General features: G+C 46.9%; 1 protein-coding gene across 4 annotated transcripts; it reads right to left on the minus strand.

Moving 5' to 3' along the window:
• Positions 1-305: 305 nt before the first annotated feature.
• On the minus strand, positions 306-23,737 carry LOC102449520 (uncharacterized). 4 transcript variants are annotated; one of them, XR_012898457.1, is made up of 5 exons: positions 23,477-23,736; positions 15,889-16,088; positions 8,437-8,550; positions 2,282-8,133; positions 318-449 (listed from the first exon to the last, which is right to left on the minus strand). XR_012898457.1 is itself a non-coding variant. In XM_075913580.1 (4 exons), exons 2-4 carry the CDS (start codon positions 16,025-16,027, stop codon positions 6,488-6,490), a joined length of 1,899 nt encoding a protein of 632 aa, XP_075769695.1. In that variant the 5' UTR covers positions 16,028-16,082; positions 23,477-23,737; the 3' UTR covers positions 306-6,487. The 4 variants fall into 4 exon arrangements, 3 of the variants coding, with proteins under 3 accessions (XP_075769695.1, XP_075769696.1, XP_075769694.1); XM_075913580.1 differs by having other exon boundaries at positions 306-8,133; positions 15,889-16,082; positions 23,477-23,737; XM_075913581.1 differs by having other exon boundaries at positions 306-8,130.
• Between the last annotated feature and the right edge of the window lie 52 nt (positions 23,738-23,789).

A 23,789-nucleotide genomic window follows, 5' to 3' on the forward strand; every position in this document is an offset into this window, starting at 1 on the left:
ACCAGAGCCTAGTAGATGTTGTGTGCTCCAGCCCCATGGTGGGGCAGCAGGGTGACTGGGGTGCCAGCACAGGCTCCCCAATACAGAAGGGGCCTGAGCCTTGAGGGCCATATCTGGACAAGCCAGGGGCTGCATCCACCTCCCAGAGCTGAGGTTCCCCACCCCTGGCATATAGAATAGCAGGAGGCATGAGGCCAGCTCCTTCAGTGAAAAGTGGCCCTCCCCTCAGGTCTATGGTTTACACTTACTCAGAATCTGGCCCAGGTTGCTGAAGACATACCCCAAATCCACGTCCCGTTTCTTTTTATAGTCACTTCAAATAGGTGGAAGGAAACACTGTTGCCCCATCGGCACACGACGTGAGCATCAGTTCTTATGAACAAATGCCAACTCGTAAGTCGGTGTATTCCGAGGCAATAGATCCATGGGTATTTGGATGGAAGCAGAAACTGAAAATAAAACTTTACGTAGGTAAATTGATCCCACTCATCTCAGGAAAAGTAGAGCATCAGAAAGTGGGTTTGAACTGTGGCAAGGATTTCTGTCACTAGGTTAGGGGCATACCAGAAATTACTGCTGAGTTAGTCTGCCTCATCATAGAACATTAAAGGAGAAATGTGGTGCCTCATGTTTGCACAAGTGATACTCACTGGGTCAAATTCTGAACACAAATTCTAGCGCATGCAGTCTGAACAACAATAGAGTCTCTCATATTTGGGTTCTCCGATGTGATAGAACAGTGTTCCTCAATCTTTTTTTTTTATAAATTACCCCTTTAAAAAAATGATAAGTACCCCCAGTACTTACGGTTTTCAGACATGCACATTTTTTTTCTACTATTGCAATACATTTGTTTAAACAATTTAATCATAGCCAGGTGGGCAATGAAATTTTTGGGTGTTAAAAAGTACAAAAATAATAAAACACTGTAAAACTTAAAATAAAAATTCATTTTTCTCCAAATTTCAGTTGTGTTGACGTACCCTCCCAGACTTCTCTCGAGTATCCATAAGGGTACTCGTACCACTGGTTGAGAAACACTGTGATAGAACATGTGAGCACTGACTAAAGCTTTTCTACCTGAACTACATCTATCTGACAGATGTTCAAGGAGATATCAGCTACATTGAACCTTTGTCCAGAGTCAGAGCAGTTATAGGGGTTGTGTGAACTTCTGATGTGCAATAGGGTGTGAGTGTTCACTGAAGCTTTTTTCAGTCAGAGCAGTTATACACAGTGTTCTAATTTTTTCCCAAAAGTGTGCAGAATGAATTTTGTTAGAGGCACCAATATGCAGGGGATGTGTGATGTATCATCTCCACATTGGTGCACAGAACAAAGTTAATGTGGTAGGAGTAGGGCTCAGGGTCTTGGATTGTGTGAAGGAGGCTCAGGGCTGGGAGAAAGAGTTGGAGATCAAGGGTGTAAAGTCTGGCTCTGGCATGGGAATGGGGAAGAGGGCCTCAGGACTCAGAGGTTAGAGGTGTGGAGGGGGGAGGACTCCAGCTGGGGGTGTGATTTCTGTGGTGGGCTAAACATGGAGGGGCTCAAGCCGCAGGTCATAGAAGGGTTACATTGGGGAGAGAAGACTCCCATTAGCTATCTTTCCTCCAGCTGATTAGGCCTCAACTGGAGTATTGTTTCCTGTCCTGGGCACAACATCTCAAAAAAGATGTGGAGAGGGTCCAGAGAAGAGCAACAAAAAATATTAAAGGTCTAGAAATCATGACACATGAAGGAAAACTGAAAGAACTGGTTTTGTTTAGTTTGGAAAAACAGAAAACTGAGAGGGAAAACATGAGGAGAAGGAGGGAGAAAAATTGTTCTCCTTGACCTCTTATGATAGGACAAGAATCAATAGACTTAAATTACAGTATTGGAGGTTTAGCTTAGACAGTGGGAAAAAATTCCTAACTGTCAGGATAGATAAATACTGGAATAAATTCCCTAGGGAGATTGTGGAATCTCCATCCCTGGAGATATTTAGGAGTAGGTTAGGTAGACATCTACCAAACATGATCTAGATCAGTAGTTCCCAGCCTGGGGTCTACAGACCCCTGGGGGTCCACTAGGGAATTGCGGGGAGGGGGAGAGGAAAAAAATATAAATACAAATGATCATAGAAAATAAGTTTTAAATAAATTGAAAAGTTACAATCAATTGATATTTTTAAATTAAATATCTTCCAATAATATTATTAATTGTCTGAAAATCTATGTTGTGGCACCTTTGTGTGACAAAATAATTGTGACGGTTAGAGGCATACAAATGTTAGCCATACATTCAACATGGATCTGTGGCTGAAATCAGGCTTGCTGAAGAGAAAGGAGAGTGATGAGCAGAATGAAGCATCCAGAAGTAGAACATCTAATCAAACAGATATAAGTAAACAAAAAGTGAGAAAATACTCTTCAGACTTCTTAAAGTTTGGATTTACTTGGTCTGGCAGTGAGGACGAACGGTGACCAACGTGCGTCCTGTGTTATGAGGTGTTAGCAAATGAATGCCTAAAACTAGCCAAACTTTGCCATCACCTAACACAGAAGCATGACAAAAATGAGTCCAAGCCTCTTGATTTTTTTCAAAAGCTTACTGAGTGCAAGGAAAGCAAAAATATTATGATGACAATGGTATTGGGTAGTGACAATACAAGGGCAACAGAGGCCTCCTACTGGGTAGCCCAACTAATAGACAAGACAGGAAAGCCACACACAATTGGCGAGGAGCTAATATTACCGGCAGCCAAGATGACTGTAAATACTATGCTTGGGGAGAGGACATAAAAACAAATAAGTGTGATCCCACTGTTGAATAATACAGTTCAGCGCAGAATTGAGGAACTGGCTGATAATGTGAGGGAACAGTTAATTAACAGAGTACCCCAGAGTCACTTCTATGCACTACAAATGGATGAAACAACTGACATCACAAACCTGGCACAACTTCTTGTCTTTGTCAGATATGAACACAGTGGGGAGGTAGTGTGCCGTTCTATTTATTTTAGATCCAAGGGAAACCAGGACATGCCAAGGCTACTTAACCACTTTCTTATTTATTGCAGGCTTTAAGCAGTTAATACAGTTGTTTAAGTTTTACAAGCCTTAAGATCAATTACTGTACGATTTAAACCTTAAATATTATAAATACTAAAGCAATTAATACAGCGCAAAGCAATGCCAAAGCAATTACTAAAAGATCTACTATATACAATAATAAAGCCTAATTCACTTACACTTCACCCACATGCTACCTACAGTGCCAAGCAGGAAGTCGTGGTTCCGTTTCTTCCCACGCATTGGAATGCCATGCACTGGGCCACCAGCATAAAGGGCCTAATTACTTCTAGTTACATAGAGCAGGACGTGTGCATCGATCCTGCCCATTCCCTCCCATCGATTATTCTTATTAAACCCGATTTATAGCAAAGTGAGACTTGGTCATTCTAATAATATTTCCCAATTGATTACGTATTGTGTAGGATATGTAAAAAGCCCAATGCCCCTACTTGGGGTACATCCTGCTAGGTGCATAGTTGACAGTTTCATGGCTGCATCTGTACTTTTTGCTTATTAGAAACAGAAGTACCAGTACAAGGCCGCTTGTCCTGTGTTTTCTTGACATGATCTCATGTACCAAGCTTAATCTGCATTATTATGCAAAACAATTCCTGATTCCCGGGCCTTGCCTGTGTGCTTTGGCGCACCAGACTTGAAACAAGCCAGAAAGCTGCACTTTGGACAAGGCAGATATCACCATTTCTTGCCAAGACAGGGTAGTCCAGGCTCTCATACAGGAGGTAAATGAGGACTTACTTTTTTACAAACCACTATCCACACGCACAAATGCAGAGGCCAGTTTTCATATGCTGAGCTGTTTTATTGTTGGGAATAATATCGACTGGAAAAAATGTGTTGGGGTTAGAACAAATGGGGCTCGTGCCATGGCTGGTCAACACTGTGGCGTTATCAGTCGTATTAAATCAGTCTCTGACTTTTAAGGTCAGAAGGGACCATTATGATCATCTACTCTGACCCCCTGCACAGTGCAGGCCACAGAATCTCACCCACCCCTCCTAGAATAATCCTCTCACCTATATCTTAGATATTGAAGCCTTCAAATACTTTGAAGACCCTAAGATGCAGAGAATCCTCCAGCTGTGATCTGTGCCCCATGCTACAGAGGAAGGCGAAAAACCTCCAGGGCCTCTGCCAATCTACCCTGGAGGAAAATTCCTTCCCGACCCCAAATATGGCGATCAGCTAAACCCTGAGCATGTGGGCAAGACTCATCAGCCAGACACCCAGAAAGTTCTCTATAGTAACTCCTATCATTCCTCCATTGACCTATTTACCTCTGATAATGAATGGTCAATTAGTTACCAAGATCATGTTATCTCATCAAACCATCCCCTTCATAAACCCATCTAGTTTAATCTTGAAAGCAGATAGATCTTTTGCCCCCACTACTTCCCTTGGAAGGCCGTTCCAGAACCTCACTCCTCTAATGGTTAGAAACCTTCGTCTAATCTCTAACCATATGTCACTCCATATACAACAAGCATTCCATGTTGCATTCACAGGGAGCCTTTGCCACTAAGAAAATCCCTGCTAACTTAAAGAGCATACTGTATGAATCTGTAAAAGTTGTTAACTATATCAAGGCCTGTCCTCTCAATTCAAGATTGTTTGCAGTTTTATGAGATGAGAAGGGCAGTGATTACTGTCAACCGCTGCTGCACATGGAGGTCCGCTGACTCTCCAGAGGGAAATTTCTGACATATTTTTGAGCTGCAAAATGAAGGGAGAATTTTTCTGATGGACACAAAGTTTGAGCTCGCCCATTGCTTTCATAATTTTAATTGGTTAGCTAAATTGACTCACTCAGCTGATGGCTTTGCCCATCTTAATGGTCTCAACCTGAGTCTGCAGGGAAAAGCAGTGACACATTTTCACTGCTCAAATTTTCACCGTTCAAGACAAAACTGAAGCAATGATAAAGAAATTAGATCTGTGGTCCAGTCGAACCGATCAGTCGAGCTATGACTCATTTAGCAATCTTTCTGACTTTTTGCTTACATCGGAAATGCAGCTCCTCAGAGATGTCAAACGTACCATCAGGGAGCATCTGCAAAGCCTGAAAATGAAGCTGCGAGAGTATTTTCCAGTTCCAGAGATAAAAAACAACTGGATTAGAAATCCCTTTGAATGCATTAACAGTGACACCCTTGCTAGTTTAATACCAAAAGAGTAAGACAGCCTAATCGAAATGTTTTGTGACAATGCTTTAAAGCTGGTCTTCTCATAAAAGTTCCTTACTGAGTACTAGCTTCATGTAACCCCTGAGAATCCAGAGCCTTCTGAGAGGGCCACACGATTTCTGATACCCTTTGCCACAACATATATGCGCAAAGCAGCTCTCTCAGCTCTCATGGCAATAAAGACCAAATACTGGAGTAGGCTTTGTGTTGAATCAGACCTACGTCATCGATCCAACCTGGCATCCAGTCTTTGAAGTCAATGAAACAACACCAGGGATCTCACTAGGTAAGCCAAGAGTTTATTATTTGTTGCTATGTGTGGCATAGTGGGGGTGCTGTCTGAGACCTGGGGTCCCCCTGCGCTGTGATGTGAGATTCTCACTGATCTCCCAAATGTGTATTACCCCAGACACCGAGGCTCAGCCTCCCAGGGAGAGAGACAAAGGGAGGAAGGCAGAGACCGGGCTGGGGGGCAGGGCTGGAAGAGAGTAGGAGTTTGTCTGCTATCATGGAGGAAACAGCCTAAGCAAGGGGCTGGGATTTAGGGGCCCAGTCTCTCCCATCTCAAGGGGAGGCTGAGGCATCCTAAGCCTGCCCTGTAACCAGATTACATCTGTGCTGTATCCTGGAGAAGCAATAAACTCCCTCTATTCTACTGGCTGGTGGAGTCTGTTTATGCCATTACGGGAGTGCAGGAGTCGGGGGAACTCCAACGCACTGTCACACTATGTAAGACCAATCATTGTGGCAATTTGCTGTGATGAGATGTGTGATGGAATTGTTGTGACGTCGGAAATGAGTATGCATCATTTTAAATGTTAATTTACATTTCCTTTTTCATTTAATGAAGTGTACATATTGGCTAGAACTGGTTTTGATGGGGGTCCGCGAACAGCTGGGGGGATGATTGTGGGTCTGCACTAGTGAAGAGATTGGGAATCACTGATCTAGAAGTGCCTGGATCTGCCATGGGGACAGTGGACTAAACATGATGATCTCTTGAGGAGCCTTCTAGTTCTAGTGTTCTATGATTTTATTATGATTCTCCTGTGGGATTGTATGATAACTCTTAAGATTTGAGCACCAACTCAAGCTTTCAACACAGTCAGAGCAAAGGGTTCTGTCTTTGTGTGGATTCTCCAGTGTCTAAGAAGATGTGAGCTCCTACTGAAGTTTTTACCATAGTCAGAACTGTTGAAGAGTTTCTCTCCTGTGTGGATTCTCCTAAGTCTAACAAGGTCTGAGATCTATGGCACTTGGCTTGCTGTTAGGGCAGGGGATGACTTGTTGATCTCTCGAGTCCCTTCCAGTTCTAGTGTTCTTTGATTCTATGATCTCATTGAAACTTTTCCCGCAGTCAGGACAGTTGAAATGTTTCTCTCTTGTGTGAGTTCTCTGATGTCTAACAAGATGTGAGTTTCTACTGAAGCTTTTCCCACAGTCAGAACAGCCAAAGGGTTTCTTGCCTGTGTGGATTCTGCTATGTCTAACAAGATGTGACTTCTCACTGAAGCTTTTCCCACAGTCAGAGCAGCTGAAAGGTTTCTCCCCTGTGTGCATTCTCCTATGTCTAACAAGATGTGAGTGCCAAATGAAGTTTTTCCCACAGTCAGAGCAGCTGAAGGATTTATCTTCTATGTGGATTCTATGGTGCTTAATTAGGTCTGGGCTCTGGCTGAAGTACTTCCCGGAGTCAGAACAGTTGACGGATTTCTTCCCTGTGTGGATTCTGCTATGTCTAACAAGGTCTGAACTCTGAATGAAACTTTTCTCACAGTCAGAGCAGTCAAAGGATTTCTCTCCTGTGTGGATTCTATGATGCTCATTTAGGTCTGGGCTCTGGCTGAAGCACTTCCCAGAGTCAGAGCAGTTGTGTTTCTCCCCTGTGTGGATTCTGCTATGTCTAATAAAGTCTGACCTCTCACTGAAGCGCCTCCCACAGTCAGAGCAGTCAAAGGATTTCTCTCTTGGATGGGTTCTATGATGTTTACTTAGACCTGAGCTCTGACTGAAGCATTTCCCAGAGTCAGAGCAGTTGAAGGGTTTCTCCACTGTGCGGATTCTCCTACGTCTAACAATATCTGACCTCCCACTGAAACTTTTCCCACAGCCAGAGCAGTCAAAACTTCTCTCCCCTATGTGGATTATTTGATGTCTAACAAGATGTGAGCTCCTACTGAAGTTCTTTCCACAGTCACAGCAGCTGAAGGGTTTCTCACCTTTGTGGATTCTCCTATGTCTAACAAAGTTTGACCTCGCACGGAAGCATTTCCCACAGTCAGAACAGCTGAAGGGCTTCTCTCCTGTGTGAATTCTGCTATGTTTAACAAGATCTGACCTATCACAGAAGCTCTTCCCACAGTCAGAGCAGCCAAAAGGTTTATCTCCTGTGTGGATTCTCCTATGTCTAACGAAGACTGACTTCTTACTGAAGCTTTTCTTGCAGTCACAACAGTTGAAACGTTCTTCTCTTGTGTGCATTCTCTGATGTCTAATAAGACTTGAGTGCTCACGGAAGCTTTTCCCACAGTCAGAGCAGTCAAAGGAGGTCTCTTCTGTGTGGATTCTCTGATGTTCAATAACAGTTGCACAGTCACTGCCAGCAGAGGGTGCTTCTTGATGGGGGATTTTCTGTTGAATGATTTCTGTGTTTCTTTTAACCCCTCTCCTCCAGTGGCTGGATTTTTCCTGTCCCTTCACCACATGGTTTCCCTGATGTCTTTCTGTGTTATGCTGACTCTCACAGGTCTCTTTGTGTCCAGGATCCTGAGAAACATGTCCTTCAGATCTTCCCAAAAACATTTCATGTGGAGCCACTTGCTCTGGTCCTTCCTGTTGAAGACTCTCATTGTTCTCACTTACCATTCTATCACCTGCTGGGGGGGACACAGAATCCAGGAGTCATTTCTTGTGCTGAGCTGAAAGGAAAACTCTCAAAGGGAAATAGAAAAGAAGAAAAACACACCAATAATGGCTGGAAAGGTTGATTAACCATGAGCTGAGTTCATTTTCCTTCCCCATAACCCTTTCCCAAAAGGGAGAACTCAACCTTTCCCCCACCCTCTGACTGGAGTTAAAGATAGACTGAAGGGTCATTTAGACTTGATGAAAATGCTTAAGTGAGGCATGCTATGAGGACAAAGAAATTGGTTTCTGAGTCAGTTTAATGGATTGCTCACCTACGTGGTTATTGCTGATGATCTCCTTTTCGTCACAGCCCTGGAGATCTGGGATTCGCAGCTCCTCCCTTCGCTCCACCCAGGAGATCACATGAGCTTTGGAAGCTGGAAATTCTGCATAGGGAGCAATTAACCAAGTGCTGATCTTGTTTGTTAAGATCTGGGCCATTACTGCTTCCAGATCTGAAGTTGCCCATTCAGAGAGACCTTCCCCACCTTACAAAGACTGGGCACTGGGGGTGTGTCTAGCACTACATGGCTCCGTCGACGGAGTCATGTAATGTAGTTTACCCAACATAGTCAATGAAGCGGGGATTTAAATAATCCCCGCTTAATTAATGAAGTCATGGGGATTGAAAGAGACGTGGCTCCCCATCCTGACTGTCTCTACCTCTGCCATAAGTGCTGGGAGAAATGGGAAGAACTTGGGGTCCTGGACAAACCCATATTGCTTTTGTTGAGTGATGGATGGAACCAGGGGATGTGTTGTGGCTCCTGCTTCTTGTGAGCTTTGGAGAAGAGGAAGAGAAAACAAGTCATCTGTCTCCTAGCAAAGGACAGTGCTGCTCTTATGGCTCTAGAGCAGATGAGACAAAGGGTGAAAATTTTTTACAACAGCCATTTCTCTCCAGATTGTCCAATTTGAGTGGCCTTCTGGGACACAGGCCTGGTGGTCACCATCGGTACCCAAGAGCAGCTAAAGCTTCCTCTCACTCTGGCCAGCCTCTCAGAAGGGCTCTGTGTGATGCCCACTAGCCAATCTGAAGGCACCGACCGCTGATCATGCAGTTCTACCGCACATTCTAGGATGTCCTTGCCCCAGGCCTTGCCATGAGCTGGGCAGAGCCCCTGAGCAGCATGTGACTCCTCTTGTCACAGAGGGGCCGTGTGCTCCCTGCTGCTGGAGAAATGGGACATCCAGGGCCTGAGGAATTGGTGCTCAGCGTCGCTGCTCAGCACAGACTCTATGGGCGCAGCCAGTCACAGCGCTGTGAAGCACCGTGTAAACGCGCCCCCGGTACTGTGAGCTGCTCCCCTCCTGGAAGTCATTTGTCTAGAGCCCGGGGAGAGCTCACCATTCCGCTGATGAGGAATAAATGGGCAGTGGCAGAATGGAGCGGGGCAAGTAAAGGAATCCCCCAGGGCCACTTTCATATTGTCATGGTCTTACATCTGTTTCCACTGCCTGCCAGTTTTCTGATATGACCAGCAGCTTGCTGTCCTCCCTCTGAGATGTATCCTCTGAAATCTCTGAGGCTATGTCTAGGCTGCAAGCTTCTTGCTCAAGAACCATTTTTTGAAAGAGATCTTCCAGAAAAAAATGATTGCACAAGACAGCATCCATACTGCAAAAGTGCATCAAAAAAGCGATGCGCGTTTGCACAAGAGAGCATCCAGACTGCCTGGATGCTCTCTCACAAGTAAGCAGTAATTGCTATGGACAGAATGGCCACCAGGGCACCTGTGCTTTTTCCTCTTCCCTCTTCGTGCGGAAAAAAACCCTCTTGCCTGTCCCCACACACCTTTCTGTACAAGAGCTCTTGTGCAAAAAGGAGTTATTCCTCATAGAAGGAGGAATACCTACACTGGAACAACCCCTCTTTTCTTTTGTTTTACTTGTGCAAAATCACGCTTGAGCTGTAGACGCTCTGTGAGTTTTTGCACAAAAAGTCTGTAGTGTAGACCTAGCCTGAGAGCTACAGCGATCTCCTCAGCTCCTGAAAGCTGGTCTCTACAACCAGATCATCCCCATGTTGTGAGGGTGGAGAACTCCTGCCTAGACACTCTTGCACAACCCCCAACTTGTGGCACAGGGGGTAGAGGTTCCTTGGTTTCCGCAAAGGCTTGTCTTGGCTGGTGTCTCCAAAGTCAGTGACCTTCTGGACAATTGTTGGCAGGACTGGCTGGACCTCAGTTTGCTTGCCCAGTAAATAGCGTTGCTGACACGACATGTCCTCTACAGTGTGTTCTAGGAAGTAAAGGCTGTCCAGTCCCCTGCCTCTCTGGCTATTCTCAGGCAAGGTGTTCCCCACCTGCCCGTATCACAGAGCTTGATGTCAGGCCCCTGCCACATCAGCTCCTACCCATCGCTCTGAACCTCCCATTTCAGCTGACTCATAGAGAATCTCCATCCCATCCCCAGAAAAGCTCTGCACACTCACATTGCCCCTAGTCATCCCATTGGACTCATGTCCTGCCCAGACACACACTGGCTGGACATGCTGCCCCATTTCAGGATGAGGCGCTCTGTGTTCTACCTCCATTCCACAGCCCAGCAGGAATTGCAGTTGGCTGGGCTCTGTCACGGGCATGTTGCTGACTCCATTTTCAGCCTTCCCTGGCACTTGTTTGTTCTGGGCAAGAGGGAGACCCAGGACCCAGGCCTGTTTGTATCTGGAGTGTGCCAGGGTTACAGCCCCTATTCTGTCTACTCCATAAGCCCTTGTTGAGACTCTTGATGAACTTTTGCCTTCCTGTTTGTGCTTACTCACTGCTCAAGTTCTGGCAGGGTCAGTCCTACTCCTGGGCCCCTGACCCCTGTTCAGCCCACTGTCCCACAGTCTAGGAGTCACAGTATATGGCTCACTCACCTTGGTTTGAAATTTGTTGTCTCCCTGTAGTCTTTAACAAGATTTGATGCCATTCTCTTGGCTCCTCCGATGTCTTTCTCTCTCCAAACTCCTCCTCCACTCTCCAAGCTCCTTCACAGCTATCCAAACCCCTTCTCAATTCTCTCCACACTCTCACAGCTCTCCACACTCCTTCTCAGCTCTCCCCTTCCTCACTCACAGGGAGAGGCCTCCAGGCAGCCCCAATTAATTTCACGGGGTCCTTAATTGATTTTCTCAGGTGCCCCTAATTAGCCAGGATTGCTGACTCTCTCTGCCTCTTTCCCCTTCTATCAAGCTCTTTCACCTGCTGTATCACCCCTGCTCTGTCACAATGTATAGCCCCACAAGTCTTGAGGACTCTTCCTCATTCTGGTAATGAAGGCTCACATGTCACTGCATGACAAGGGCATGGCAGAGGGTGTGTTCTGGGACTTGAGTTAGTACGATTGCATCTTGAGGCACGTTATTCCAAACCATCCTGTTCAGTGTCAGACCAAAGATCCAGCTAGCCCAGTATCCTGTCTTCCAACAGTGGTCAATGCCAGGTGCCCCAGAGGGAATGAACAGACCAGGTAATCATCAAGTGATCCCTCTCCTGTCATTCATTTCCAACCTCTGACAAACAGAAGCTAAGGACATTGTGTTCCTACCAATCCTGGCTAATAAGTATTGATGGACCTAACCTCCATGGATTTATCTAGTTCTTCTCTGTACCCTGTTATACAGTCCTGGTTTACACAAGACCCTCTGGCAAGGGGGCTGACTGTGCACTGTGTAAAGAAAAACTTCCTTTAAAAAAAAACCTTTTTAAAAAACCTACTGCCTATTCATTTAATTTAGTGACCTGTATGTTATGGGAACCAGTAAGTAACTTTTTCTTACTTTCTCCATACCTGTCATGTTTTTATAGACCGCTGTCCTCTCCCCTCTTAGTCTCCTCTTTTCTGAACAGAAAAGTCCCAGTCTTTTAAATCTCTCTTCATATGGGACCCATTCCAAACCTCTAATAATTTTTGTTGCTCTTTTCTGAAACTTTTTCAATGTCAATTTATCTTTCGTGAGATGAGGTGACTGCATCTGTACAAACTATTCAAGATGTGGGTATAACATGGATTTATATAGAGGCAAGAAGATATTCTCTGTCTTTTTCTCTATCCTTTTCTTATTGATTCCAAACATTCTGTTTGCTTTTCTGACTGCTGCTGCACACTGAGTGCATGTTTTCAGAGAACTATCCACAATGACTCCAAGATCTCTCTCGAGTGGATATAGCTAAATTAGACCCCATCATTTTGTATGTATAGTTGGGATTATTTTTCCAATGTGCATTACTTTGCATTAATCAACATTAAAATTAATTTGCCAATTTCTTGCATGATCACTTAGTTTTGTGACATCCTTTTGAAATTCTTTAGTCTGCTTTGGTCTTAAGTATCTCGAGCAGTTTAGTATCATCTGCAAAATTTGCCACCTCACTGTTTACCCCTTTTTCCAGATTGTTTATGAATATGTTAAATAGGATTGGGCCCAGTACGGACCCTTGGGGGACACTAATAGTTACCTCTCTCCAATCTGAAAACTGACCATTTATTCTTACCTTTTGTTTCCTATCTTTCAACTACAGGCAGTCCCCGAGTTACGTGGATCCGACTTACGTCGGATCCGCAGTTACGAACGGGGTTCCTCTCCCTGGTCTCCAGCAGACCAGGGAGAGGAAGCAAAGTGGCGGAACACGTGGGCAGCAGACAGGGCTGTCCGCTGCCCACGCGCTCCGAGGCTTGGCTCTGCTTTGCCCCCCCGTCCCCCTGGTCTGCAGACCAGGGGGATGGGGGGAGGGGGCAAAGCAGAGCCAAGCCGCGGAGCGCGCTGCCAGCTGCCAGCCCAGACGCGTCTGGGCTGTCAGCTGGCCGGGCGCTCCGCGGCTTGGCTCTGCTTTGCCCCCCCCCCGTCCCCCTGGTCTGCAGACCGGGGGGGGGGGCAAAGCAGAGCCAAGCTGCGGAGCACACGGTCAGCTGACAGCCCAGACGCGTCTGGGCTGGCAGCTGGCAGCGCGCTCCGCGGCTTGGCTCTGCTTTGCCCCCTCCCCCCATCCCCCTGGTCTGCAGACCAGGAGGAGTGGGGGGGGGGGCAAAGCAGAGCAAAGCTGCAGAGCACGCGGGCAGCAGACAGCCACGGCGCGTCTGGGCTGTCCCGCTGCCCCCGTGCTCCGTGGCTTTGCTCCAGACACCTGTGGTACAGCAGCTGGGGCGCTGCCAGTTGGTCCCGTAGCGCCGCTCTGGGCGCTACTGGACCAACCGGGCAGCACCCCAGCTGTTCTGCCCCAGGCGTCCTGATTCAGCCACTGCTGGTCAGATTCAGCAGCGGCTGAATCAGGACGCCTGGGGCAGAGCAGCTTGGGTGCTGCTGGGTTGGTCCAGTAGCGCCGAGGAGCGGCGGCGCTACTGGACCAACCCAGCAGCACCCCAGCTGCTCTGCCCCAGGCGTCCCCAAGTCAGCCGCTGCTGAAACTGACCAGTGGCTGACTACAGGAAGCCCCTGTCCCGGGCTTCCTGGAATCAGCCGCTGATCAGTTTCAGCAGCAGCTGACTTGGGGATGCCTGGGGTTCTTAAGTTGAATCTGTATGTAAGTCAGAACTGGCGTCCAGATTCAGCCGCTGTTGAAACTGATCAGTTTCAGCAGCGGCTGAATCTGGACGCCAGTTCCGACTTACATACAGATTCAACTTAAGAACAAACCTACAGTCCCTATCTTGTACCTAACCCGGGGACTGCCTGTAGTTATCAATCCATGAAAGGACCTTCCCGCTTATCTCATAGCTCATTTTACTTAAGGACCCTTGGTGAGGGACCCTGTCAAAGGCTTTCTGGAAATCTAAGTATATTATATCCACTGAATCCCCCTTGTCCCTGTTTGGTAGATGGAATTCGCGGTTGCAGATATAAGTGGAAAACCAATGTGTCTTGTCAAAAGACTTATCACTGTGATAAAGAAAACAAACCTACAAAGGCACCAAGAGTCTTGTCACCCTGAGTTTAATGACTTGTAGCCACCTGACAGCAATTTAAGAAAAACTAAGATACATTTCTTACTGGAAGGTTACCATACTCAACAAGATATGTTCCCTCCACAAGTTAAAGACGGCAATGTCATTATAGAAACCTCTTTCAGAATGGCTTAGCACACAGATAAGTCAAAAAGACCTTTTACCGAAGGTGAATTGATGAAGCAGTGCTTACATAAGAACATAAGAAAGGCCGTACTGGGTCAGACCAAAGGTCCATCTAGCCCAGTAGCCTGTCTGCTGACAGTGGCCAGCACTAGGTGCCCCAGAGGGGGTGGACCGAAGACGGTAATCAAGCAATTTGTCTCATGCCATCCATCTCCAGCCTCTGACAAACAGAGGCCAGGGACACCATTTCTATTCCCTGGCAATAGCCTTTTATAGACCTAACCTTCATGAAATTATCTAGCTTCTCTTTAAACTTTGTTATAGTCCTAGCCTTCACAGGCTCTTCTAGCAAGGAGTTCCACAGGTTGACTACACGCTGTGTGAAGAAGAACTTTCTTTTATTAGTTTTAAACTTCTTGGACTGCAGCAAATCACTTTTTGGAGAATTTAAAAACAAAGAGGATATAGCTAAATATCAAAACTGCAAGTGTTTGATTCAACTTTAGTAAGATGAATTGAAAGCATCTCAGGCGATCTGTTTTCTAAATTGCTAAAAGAAGTTGAAAACACTGAGTATTTCAGTTCGGCAATGGATGAATCTACTGATTGTTTGGACATATCTTCCAGGTGCAGTGACTGAAATGCAGTAAGAGCTCTCCTCACATTTATTTATTACAGAACTATCTGCCACAGAAAGCTCACAAAGCATGACCTGTCTAATCCACCCTCCCTCAGCCCCAGCACCCAAGCCCTCTCACTGGCAGGAACCAGCAGGTCACAGATCAGGACTCCAGGAGACCGTGCAGGCACTAACAGCAGCTGGACCCAGCCCCAGAACTTTGGTACCTACCATTCCTGCCAAGGCAGAATATGGGCAAGATGGTGAGGAAGACCTTGGCTGTGGGAAGAGCAGCACCATTGTTATGTCCTTGAACCTGCTTCCCTTGGGAAAGGGTTTGGAGGGGACAGTCTCTCACATGAGAGCTAGAATTACTGGGGCTCATACTTCTGACATTTCGGGTTAGAGCAGGGGTCTCCAAACTACGGCCCGCGGGCCGGATGTGGCCCGCGAGGCCCTCTCATCCGGCCCGTGGAGACCTTTTTGTCTACGGAAAAAAAATTACGGAAATTTACGTGTATCCTGCCAAGATCAGCCGCCGCTTACGTGGACGTTATGTTTTTACCGAATTAAAATAGAGGCACGCAGTAGTTCAACATACCTGTGTGAACAAACATTTTCAAGAATGAAATACGTGAAGAACAATTTGAGAACAAACTTGTCCGATGATAATCTCAGGTCACTGTTGATGTTAGGGACAACAAATCTAAAGCCAGAAATGTCTGCTATTTTGGCATCCAGGAAACAATTTCACCATTCACACTAATACAGGTGTTCATGTGTAGTGTATCAATGTGTTATTAAATAATAACTGAATAAAATAATATTAAATAAATAATTAAAAACAACATCCATGTTTTGATTGTTTTTTATTTGGACCTCAAGTGTGTAGTCGGCCCCCAAACTGCTGTTTGATAGTTAATGCGGCCCTCGGGCTGAAAAGTTTGGAGACCCCTGGGTTAGAGGGTAAGGCAGGACCCTGAACCAAACCCAATCCAGCTGCCCCAGAGCCCACCCAGATTCTGATACCCGAGGGGACAGGAATACTTACCCAGCCAGCTCACAGCCTCATAATTCTCCTGCATCACAGCCCAATAGAGGGCTCTCTGACCCGGGTCCAGTAGAGCCCATTCCTCTTCAGAGAAATACACAGCCACCTCCTCGAAGGTCACCGACTCCACCACAGCCATTTTCTTTCCTTGGCTCTGTAGGCGATGGGCCGAGCTGGAGCAAGATATGGGTGTTCTGCAGCTTGTCGGGGGGAGAAGAGCAATGAGAGACATTTCAGAAGGGGCTTTAATCCTTTCCACACCCCCATTTTCCCAGATTCTGTTCCTCTTCACACACATGCTAGTCTCTGCCACTTTGGGCAAATGCTTAGTCTAGATAATCCATAAACACCACACACAAGTTAAATCCCAAATCCACATTCATTTCTTTCAATACATGGCTTGAGTTTCAACATTACTGCATCTGCATCGGCGTGTCCAGTGTTTCTGAATAACAAACCACTTATTTTGCTGCCCAAATATGGATATAATGTGTTAAATTTAGGCTCCTGTAGTTATAGCCCCTACTCCTCCTCCATTTATTTTGTAGCACAGACCTATGCCCTCTCAGCAGGACTAAATTGACAAACTTTATACACCCTCTCTACAACAGAGATTAAGTAAAGTCAATAAAACTATTCAGATATTTATTATTAAACACGTGTGCTGAGTGTTTGCAGAAGATCTTACAATTCACGGATTCATGGGATCAGAAGATATCTTTAGTCATGCAGCCTGACCTCTTCTGTGGCACAAGTTCGATTGTTATTAGAATGAATAACAATGTATATTGGCTGGCTCCCACAATACCTTCCACACCCTAATGACTTAACCAACCAACCAACGAAGGTGCTAATTATTCTTATCTGCCTCTTGTATCTTGAACAATCTATTCACTGTCTTTTTTCTCCTTCCTCCCCCCTTTTTCTCCCCCACCTTCCTTTATTTATTCTTGGATCTGGACTTTCAATATTCCAGTCATCTGAAGAAGTGGGTTGTGCCAACAAAAGCTCATGACGCCATCTACATGTTTTGTTAGTCTTTAAGGTGCTACTAGACTATTCGTTGTTTTTTAAATTTTTCTAGTTATAGATTAACTCGGCTACCCCTCTGAAGATTAAGAATAATGTTTAACTTCACATCTGACTGAGCATTATAATGTGTGTCCTCAGTGCTAATCAAATGTCTCTTGGTAGCAAGTACTAGCTATTCTGCTATTCTCCTGTAGAAACATGGGTGGGAGGAGCTATACCTAGCCAGGTCAGCACTATACCAAAGACCCAACCAATGCAGGGAAGGGTTATTTATTTTTAAAATCCTGGATTTTGGCAACACAGAACAGTAGGATTGTCAGAAGGAAGAACACCAGTGAAATGTATCGTAGCCGTATATGTAGCCTATATAAAAATCTATGACGTTAAAAATGTTTAATTAGAAGTATAAACAAATAAATGGAAAACCCAACCTTTGTATATGCACTACACAACATAACAGAAGAGTAAGGTGTGTACTTCACTGTTAGCAGGATGGGGAATTACTTATAGAAAGAAGGGTTTTTAATAAGTTTTCAATTAAAATGTTTTTCTAAAGTATCTCAATTAGTATTTGGGATCCAAGATGTACCCAAGTGCAGACTTGTGACAAAGCCCTAAGGTGCTGGGCAGAGAATCAAAATAGCTGACAAAAGCCGCCCCCATTGGAGGATGAACCGAAACTGTAGTAATTTTGACACCAACCCAGGAAATGGACATCACAGGGAACCATGGAACAAAAATCTGAAGCTGCAGTACATACAGGAAGTGCTAGAAACACTGGGCCAGGGGACTGCTGAAACTGCCAACTGCAGAGTGTTTCCAATGATTTCTTGGTATTAACAATACACACAAGGATTCCTAACAACGGCTCTGTGCACACTGCTACTGTAGGTCAATGTTGTGATGCTCAAAGGAATACAAATAATAGTTTAAAAACTAAATGGCTTAAAGGAGCAAAACACCATTGAAGAGCAAGGCCAAGCATTTCAGGCAATGAGAACAGCAGGTAGGACACATTTGCAAACGCCTTTGAAACTTTTGCAGACACAGAAGTGGATCAGGGATTCTTTGGACCCTAAAACCAGGTCTGACCATGGCAGTGTTAGAAGGAGCTGTATCTACAACATTTCACTGCATCCAGCCCCTTTAGCAGGCGAATCCACCTTACCCGGCAAGGAAAAGCTGCCTTGGCCAGTCCCTGGGCCCGGGGGACATTGTGCCATTCAGATCACAGTCCTGGGAAGTGGCCCTCAGATGCCTAACCTGGAAATGGGAAACACCCCACATCTGCTCTACTGGCTGGTTTTGCAAACACTGCAAATCCCTTCTCCCCTTCCTCCCCCCCATCACTTACATCCCCTCTGCCCCCTGTGATCCCTCCGCACCTGCGTGGTTAGTTTGGCTCCTGAGCAGCCCCCACTGCTCCAGCTCCTGCCCCGCACACACCAAGCTGTCGTGACACCAGCCAGGGGCAGCTCTAGACTAGCTTCCAGCAACTGGCACCCTAGGCAAACCATGCAATCGACGCCCCCCTGCCCCAACCCCAAGGACAGATATAGGCTGAGGTTTTTGGTAAACATTTTGCCCCTATTTTCCACTTAATGTTTTTTAAGTATATTTATTTATTTATTTAAACAGGCATAATTATTCAGTTTGTCCATCCAACCAATGTCTGAGATCAGATTAAAATAGAGACATGACATTTTCAGAATAGATTTGTACACGACAAACGATATTTCAGCACGATTTCAAATAAAAATGCATTACAAATGTTAATTATAATTTTTATTATTACAAATCCAAAATAGTCCATTGCGCTAACCTGCTTTAACTGCCATTATTACCACATGGCTGGGGACATGGGGGCTGGGGATGGAGTTCTGTGGCCGGGGACAGGAGAGACTGAACAGGGTGTCAGTGGGGGGAAAGCGTCTGCACCCACCTCCTCCCAGGATTTCCCCTGTCCCCCAGAGGGAAGCCTTTCCCGGGGCCAACACCCCCCCTTGCGGCACAGGGAACTTCCATGCATGCGTCTCCCGGGAATGACACCCCCCCCACCACAGTGCAGGGGAAGTCAGCGTGTGCCTCTCCTGGGGCCGACAGCTGGGTGAGGCCTTGGCACTCCATGAAGGCATCAGCTGCTGTCATACTGTCAGTGTCGTTCTGCCAGTGTTCAGTGTCATCAGTTAGGGTTTTCGGGGTTGTCCCAGCACGCTCCTGACAGGACCTCTACTCCATCGGTGATGATAAACTTTTGGCTGCATGCATACATGTGCTCCCTTTATCCAGAGTGTTAGACCCCGTGCACTTGGGTCAACAGAGGAGATCTCTGAGAGACCACAGAAACGACAGATTCAGGCAAGGACAAAATCAATCGAGCAGGTTTATTGTCAAATGTGATGCACTAACAGCAGTTAGCAGAAATTCTCAACCGCTAAGCCACTGTGCATTTGGCACGCATTGACAATGTACCAATACGTTGCAGGTCTATTACCAAACAACAGATATTACCAGCAGTTAGCCAGAGTTAAGCCACTGTGCATTCTATAAGTCTAGGCCAGGGGTCTCCAACGTTTTTAACCACAAGATCACTTTTTCAATTTAAGTGCAATGTAAGATCTACCTCAAACCTAAATACGCTTGCCTGGCTTCCTTCCCCCACTTCTGAGGTCCCGCCCCTGCTCCACCCCTTCTCCGAGACCTCACCCTGCTCACTCCATCCCCCTTCCTCCCCAAATCTCATTCACTTTCACGAGGCTGCTGTAGAGGGTTAGGGTGCATGCTCTGGTCTTGGGCTAAGGGGTTCGGAGTGTGGGAGGGGACGCCCTGAATATAGGGAGGTGGAGTGGGATCTGGAGTGTCCTAGAAGATGAGGCATTTCCCTGGGGAATGCAGGATGGTGGGATTGAATCCTGCCCCCCCCCCCCCCCCCCCCGCCAGGCAGCTCAAGTCCCTTCCTGCCCATGGTAGGAGTGACCAGACAGCCAACACAGGATAAGGGATCCTCTGATGGTGGAAAGGAGGCGTGAGTTCTTGAGTGGACTAGGAGATACAGCATTTCTCAGGCAAGCACAGCATTGGGTGCTTGAGCCCTGCTCCCCCCTTGTCAGGGGTGACTGTCAGTTACACCTGATGTTTCTTGCAGGTGGCTCAGCTGGAGACAGTGGTTAGCTGGCTCTAACCAGTGATGAGCTGGCTCAAGGTCACCTTAGCTGCATAAACAAGTTGTGAGATAACTAAGCTCAAGAACATGTGTGGGAATTGGACAGCAGTAGTATTTCTGGCTAGAATCTGCCTGTGAACATTTGTACCTCTCAGAAAGAAATATTTATGAATATTTATGAAATAGCCGAAAGGCATTGCTTGAACGGACAGTCCCACATGTGGATCTAGGCCATGTGGATGCCCAGGAATTCCCCACGCTGGAGCAGCACCCACTACCAGCCCTTGAGAGCACAGACGGGAGGGCCCGGGGTTGTCGGTAGCAGAAGGGGCGTAAGCATTGGATCTGTGCTTGCCTGCTTGCTTGCTTAATTGCCTGCTTCTCCACAGTAAGACACATATTCAGTAGTGTGTGAAGGCTGTAAGGCATAATATGCTTTGACAATAAAATCTCTTATGCTTATGCACCCAATGAGGGTTCACTGAGGCTACGTCTAGATTGGCATGATTTTCCGGAAATGCTTTTAATGGAAAAGTTTTCCGTTAAAAGCATTTTCGGAAAAGAGCATCTAGATTGGCACGGATGTTTTTCCGCAAAAGCGCTTTTTGCGGAAAAGCGTCCGTGCCAATCTAGATGCGCTTTTGCGCAAAAAAGCCCCGATCGCCATTTTAGCCATCGGGGCTTTTTTGCGCAAAACAGTACTGTGCTGTCTACACTGGCCCTCTTGCGCAAATGATTTGCGCAAGAGGGCTTTTGCCCGAACGGGAACAGCATAGTATTTCCGCAAGAACACTGACAATCTTACATGAGATCATCAGCGTTCTTGCGGAAATTCAAGCGCCCAGTATAGACAGCTGGCAAGTTTTTCCGCAATCGCAGCTGATTTTTGCGGAAAAACTGGCCAGTCTAGACACAGCCTGAGTGTATCTGAGCCTCCTGATAGAGCTACACCCCTCCGCCCACCCTGGGAGCAGCTGGACAGCCAACACAGGCTACCCCAAAGATGGAGCTGGCTCCTGCATTATGAAGGCAGGATAAAGGACCTGCTGAAGGTAGGGAGGTGGGGTGGGTCCTGGAGTGGAGCAGGGGCTAGAGCATTCACTTGGGGTCTCTTCCAGCTCTATGATTCTATGAGTGAGCAGGGACAGGACCTTGGAGAAGGGGTACAAAGGAGGTGGGGCCAGGGTATTTGGGTTTGAGGTAGAGCCTGGATTGCATTTAAATTCAAAAAGTGATCTCATGCTTTAAAAGTCTGGAGATCCAGGGGCTGCATCTAGACTGGCATGATTTTGCGGAAATACTTTTAACGGAAAAGTTTTTCCGTTAAAAGTATTTCCGCAAAAGAGCATCTAGATTGGCACGGATGCTTTTCTGCAAAAGCATCCGTGCCCAGTATAGACGCACTTTTGCGCAAGAAAGCTCCAATGGTCATTTTACCCATCGGGATTTCTTGCGCAAAAAATTAAGATGCCTGTCTACACTGCCCCTCTTGCACAAGTATTCTTGCGCAAGAGGACTAATCCCTGAGCGGAAGCGTCAAAGTATTTGCGCAAGAAGCACTGAATTCTTACATTAGAACGTCAGTGCTCTTGCACAAATTCAAGCGGCCAGTGTAGACAGCTGGCAAGTTTTTGTGCAAAAGCAACTGCTTTTGCGCAAAATCTTGCCAGTCTAGATGCACCCTCTGGGTTAAAAGGGTGGGAGTGCAATTCAGGGAATCACTGCAAGAGATAAGACTAATTTGTGGACTGTTATGAGACTTCATGCATTCACTGATATGACGCTTTTAAAACCTCAGACTGTTACTTGCGCACTCCTTCACACGCTGCATGTGAACATAAGAACGGCCGTACTGGGTCAGACCAAAGGTCCATCTAGCCCAGTAGCCTGTCTGCCAACAGTGGGCAGCACCAGGTGCCCCAGAGAGAGTGGACTGAAGACAACGATTAAGTGATTTGCCTCCTGCCACGGACACCATTTCTATCCCCTGGCAATAGCCTTTTATGGACCTAACCTCCATGACACTATCTAGCTTCTCTTTAAACTCTGTTATAGTCCTAGCCATCACAGTCTCTTCTGGCAAGGAGTTCCACAGGTTGACTACGCGCTGTGTGAAGAAGAACTTTCTTTTATTAGTTTTAAACCTGCTACCCATTAACTTCATTTGGTGTCCCCTAGTTCTTCTATTATGGGAACTAATAAATAACTTGTCTTTATTCACCCTCTCCACACCACTCATGCTTTTATAGACCTCTGTCATATCCTCCCCTCAGGCTCCTCTTTTCTAAACTGAGAAGTCCCAGTTGTTTTAACCTCTCTTCATAGGGACCCATTCCAAACCCCTAATCATTTTAGCTGACCTTTCCTGAACCCTTTCCAAGGCCAAAATATCTTTTTTGAGGTGAGCAGACCACATCTGTACACAGTATTCAAGATGTGGGTGTACCATAGTTTTATACAGGGCAGTAAGATATTCTGGGTCTTATTTTCTATCCCTTTCTTAATAATTCCTAGCATCCTATTTGCCTTTTTGACCGCCGCTGCACAGTGTGTGGAAGTTTTCAGGGAACTATCCATGATAACTCCAAGATTTCTTTCCTGATTTGTCGTAGCCAAATTAGCCCCCCATCATACTGTACGTATAGTTGGGGTTATTTTTCCCAATGTGCATTACTTTACACTTATCCACATTAAATTTCATTTGCCATTTTGTTGCCCAATCACTCAGTTTGGTGCGATCTTCTTGGAGTCCCTCACAGTCTGCTTCTGTCTTGTCTAGCCTAACTTGGGTATCCTCTGCAAACTTTACCACCTCACTGCTTGCCCCTTTCTCCAGATCATTTAGGAATATGCTGAACAGGACTGGTCCCAGGACTGACCCTTGGGGGACACCACTAGTTGCTTGCAGCATTCCCCCCCCATGTGCTGTAGCAGTGCAGAGCGGGAGGGAGCTGCACCTTGAACAGCAGCCAAGAAAGCTGCCCTGTGCTCAGGCACCTGTGGCTTTAAGAGAGGAAATAAAAGCCTCTCCCTGCCCCCCTTGCATCCCCCCCCCCGGCCTGGCTCTGCTCGATGGGGGGCTCGCCCCCCATGTTACCCCCCCTTTGCAGAACCTCCGCACAGGGGCTGGCAGCGTCTCCCCCCGGCCCCGCCTGAAGATGAATTGTCGCCCATTACATTCCTGCTCACCCCGCTGCCACCCGCCCCTCGGCAGCGCTGGGAAAGAGCCGGGAGCAGCCCCGAACCCTCGCAAGGCGGGAGCGAGAGCAGCTGTGAGTGAGCAGGTTCAGTTCCCGGGCGCATGCGCAGTACACCCTAGGGCTGGCATTCCGGGGGGCGGCTGCTTGTGACTCTACACAGCCCCCTGCCCTGCGCACACACTGCGGGACTCACCTTCTCCCCGCGGGGGGGGAGGCTGCGCGTGGGCGGGGCTGGGTCTGCGCGCCCGGGGGGTGATTCCTTTGGGGCGCAGCGGCAAGGTCCCCCGCTGGCAGCCTGGTTTGCGCAGAACCCGCTAGGCGGGGGCGTGGCCAGGCAGCTCCCGGTCTGAGCTAAACCCTGGCGCTGCCCGAGACCGGCGTCACTGACCCGCTGCGCACGCGCGATCTACCTCCCCCACCCGTTCCGTTTTCTTCCGCCGGGTTTTCACTGCGTCCCTCCTCTCTCCTCCCCCGCCCCGTCCACTCCCTGCCCCGGCTCAGGCGCC

This window comes from Pelodiscus sinensis, chromosome 32, assembly GCF_049634645.1.
Source record: "Pelodiscus sinensis isolate JC-2024 chromosome 32, ASM4963464v1, whole genome shotgun sequence".
NCBI lineage: Eukaryota > Metazoa > Chordata > Testudines > Trionychidae > Pelodiscus > Pelodiscus sinensis.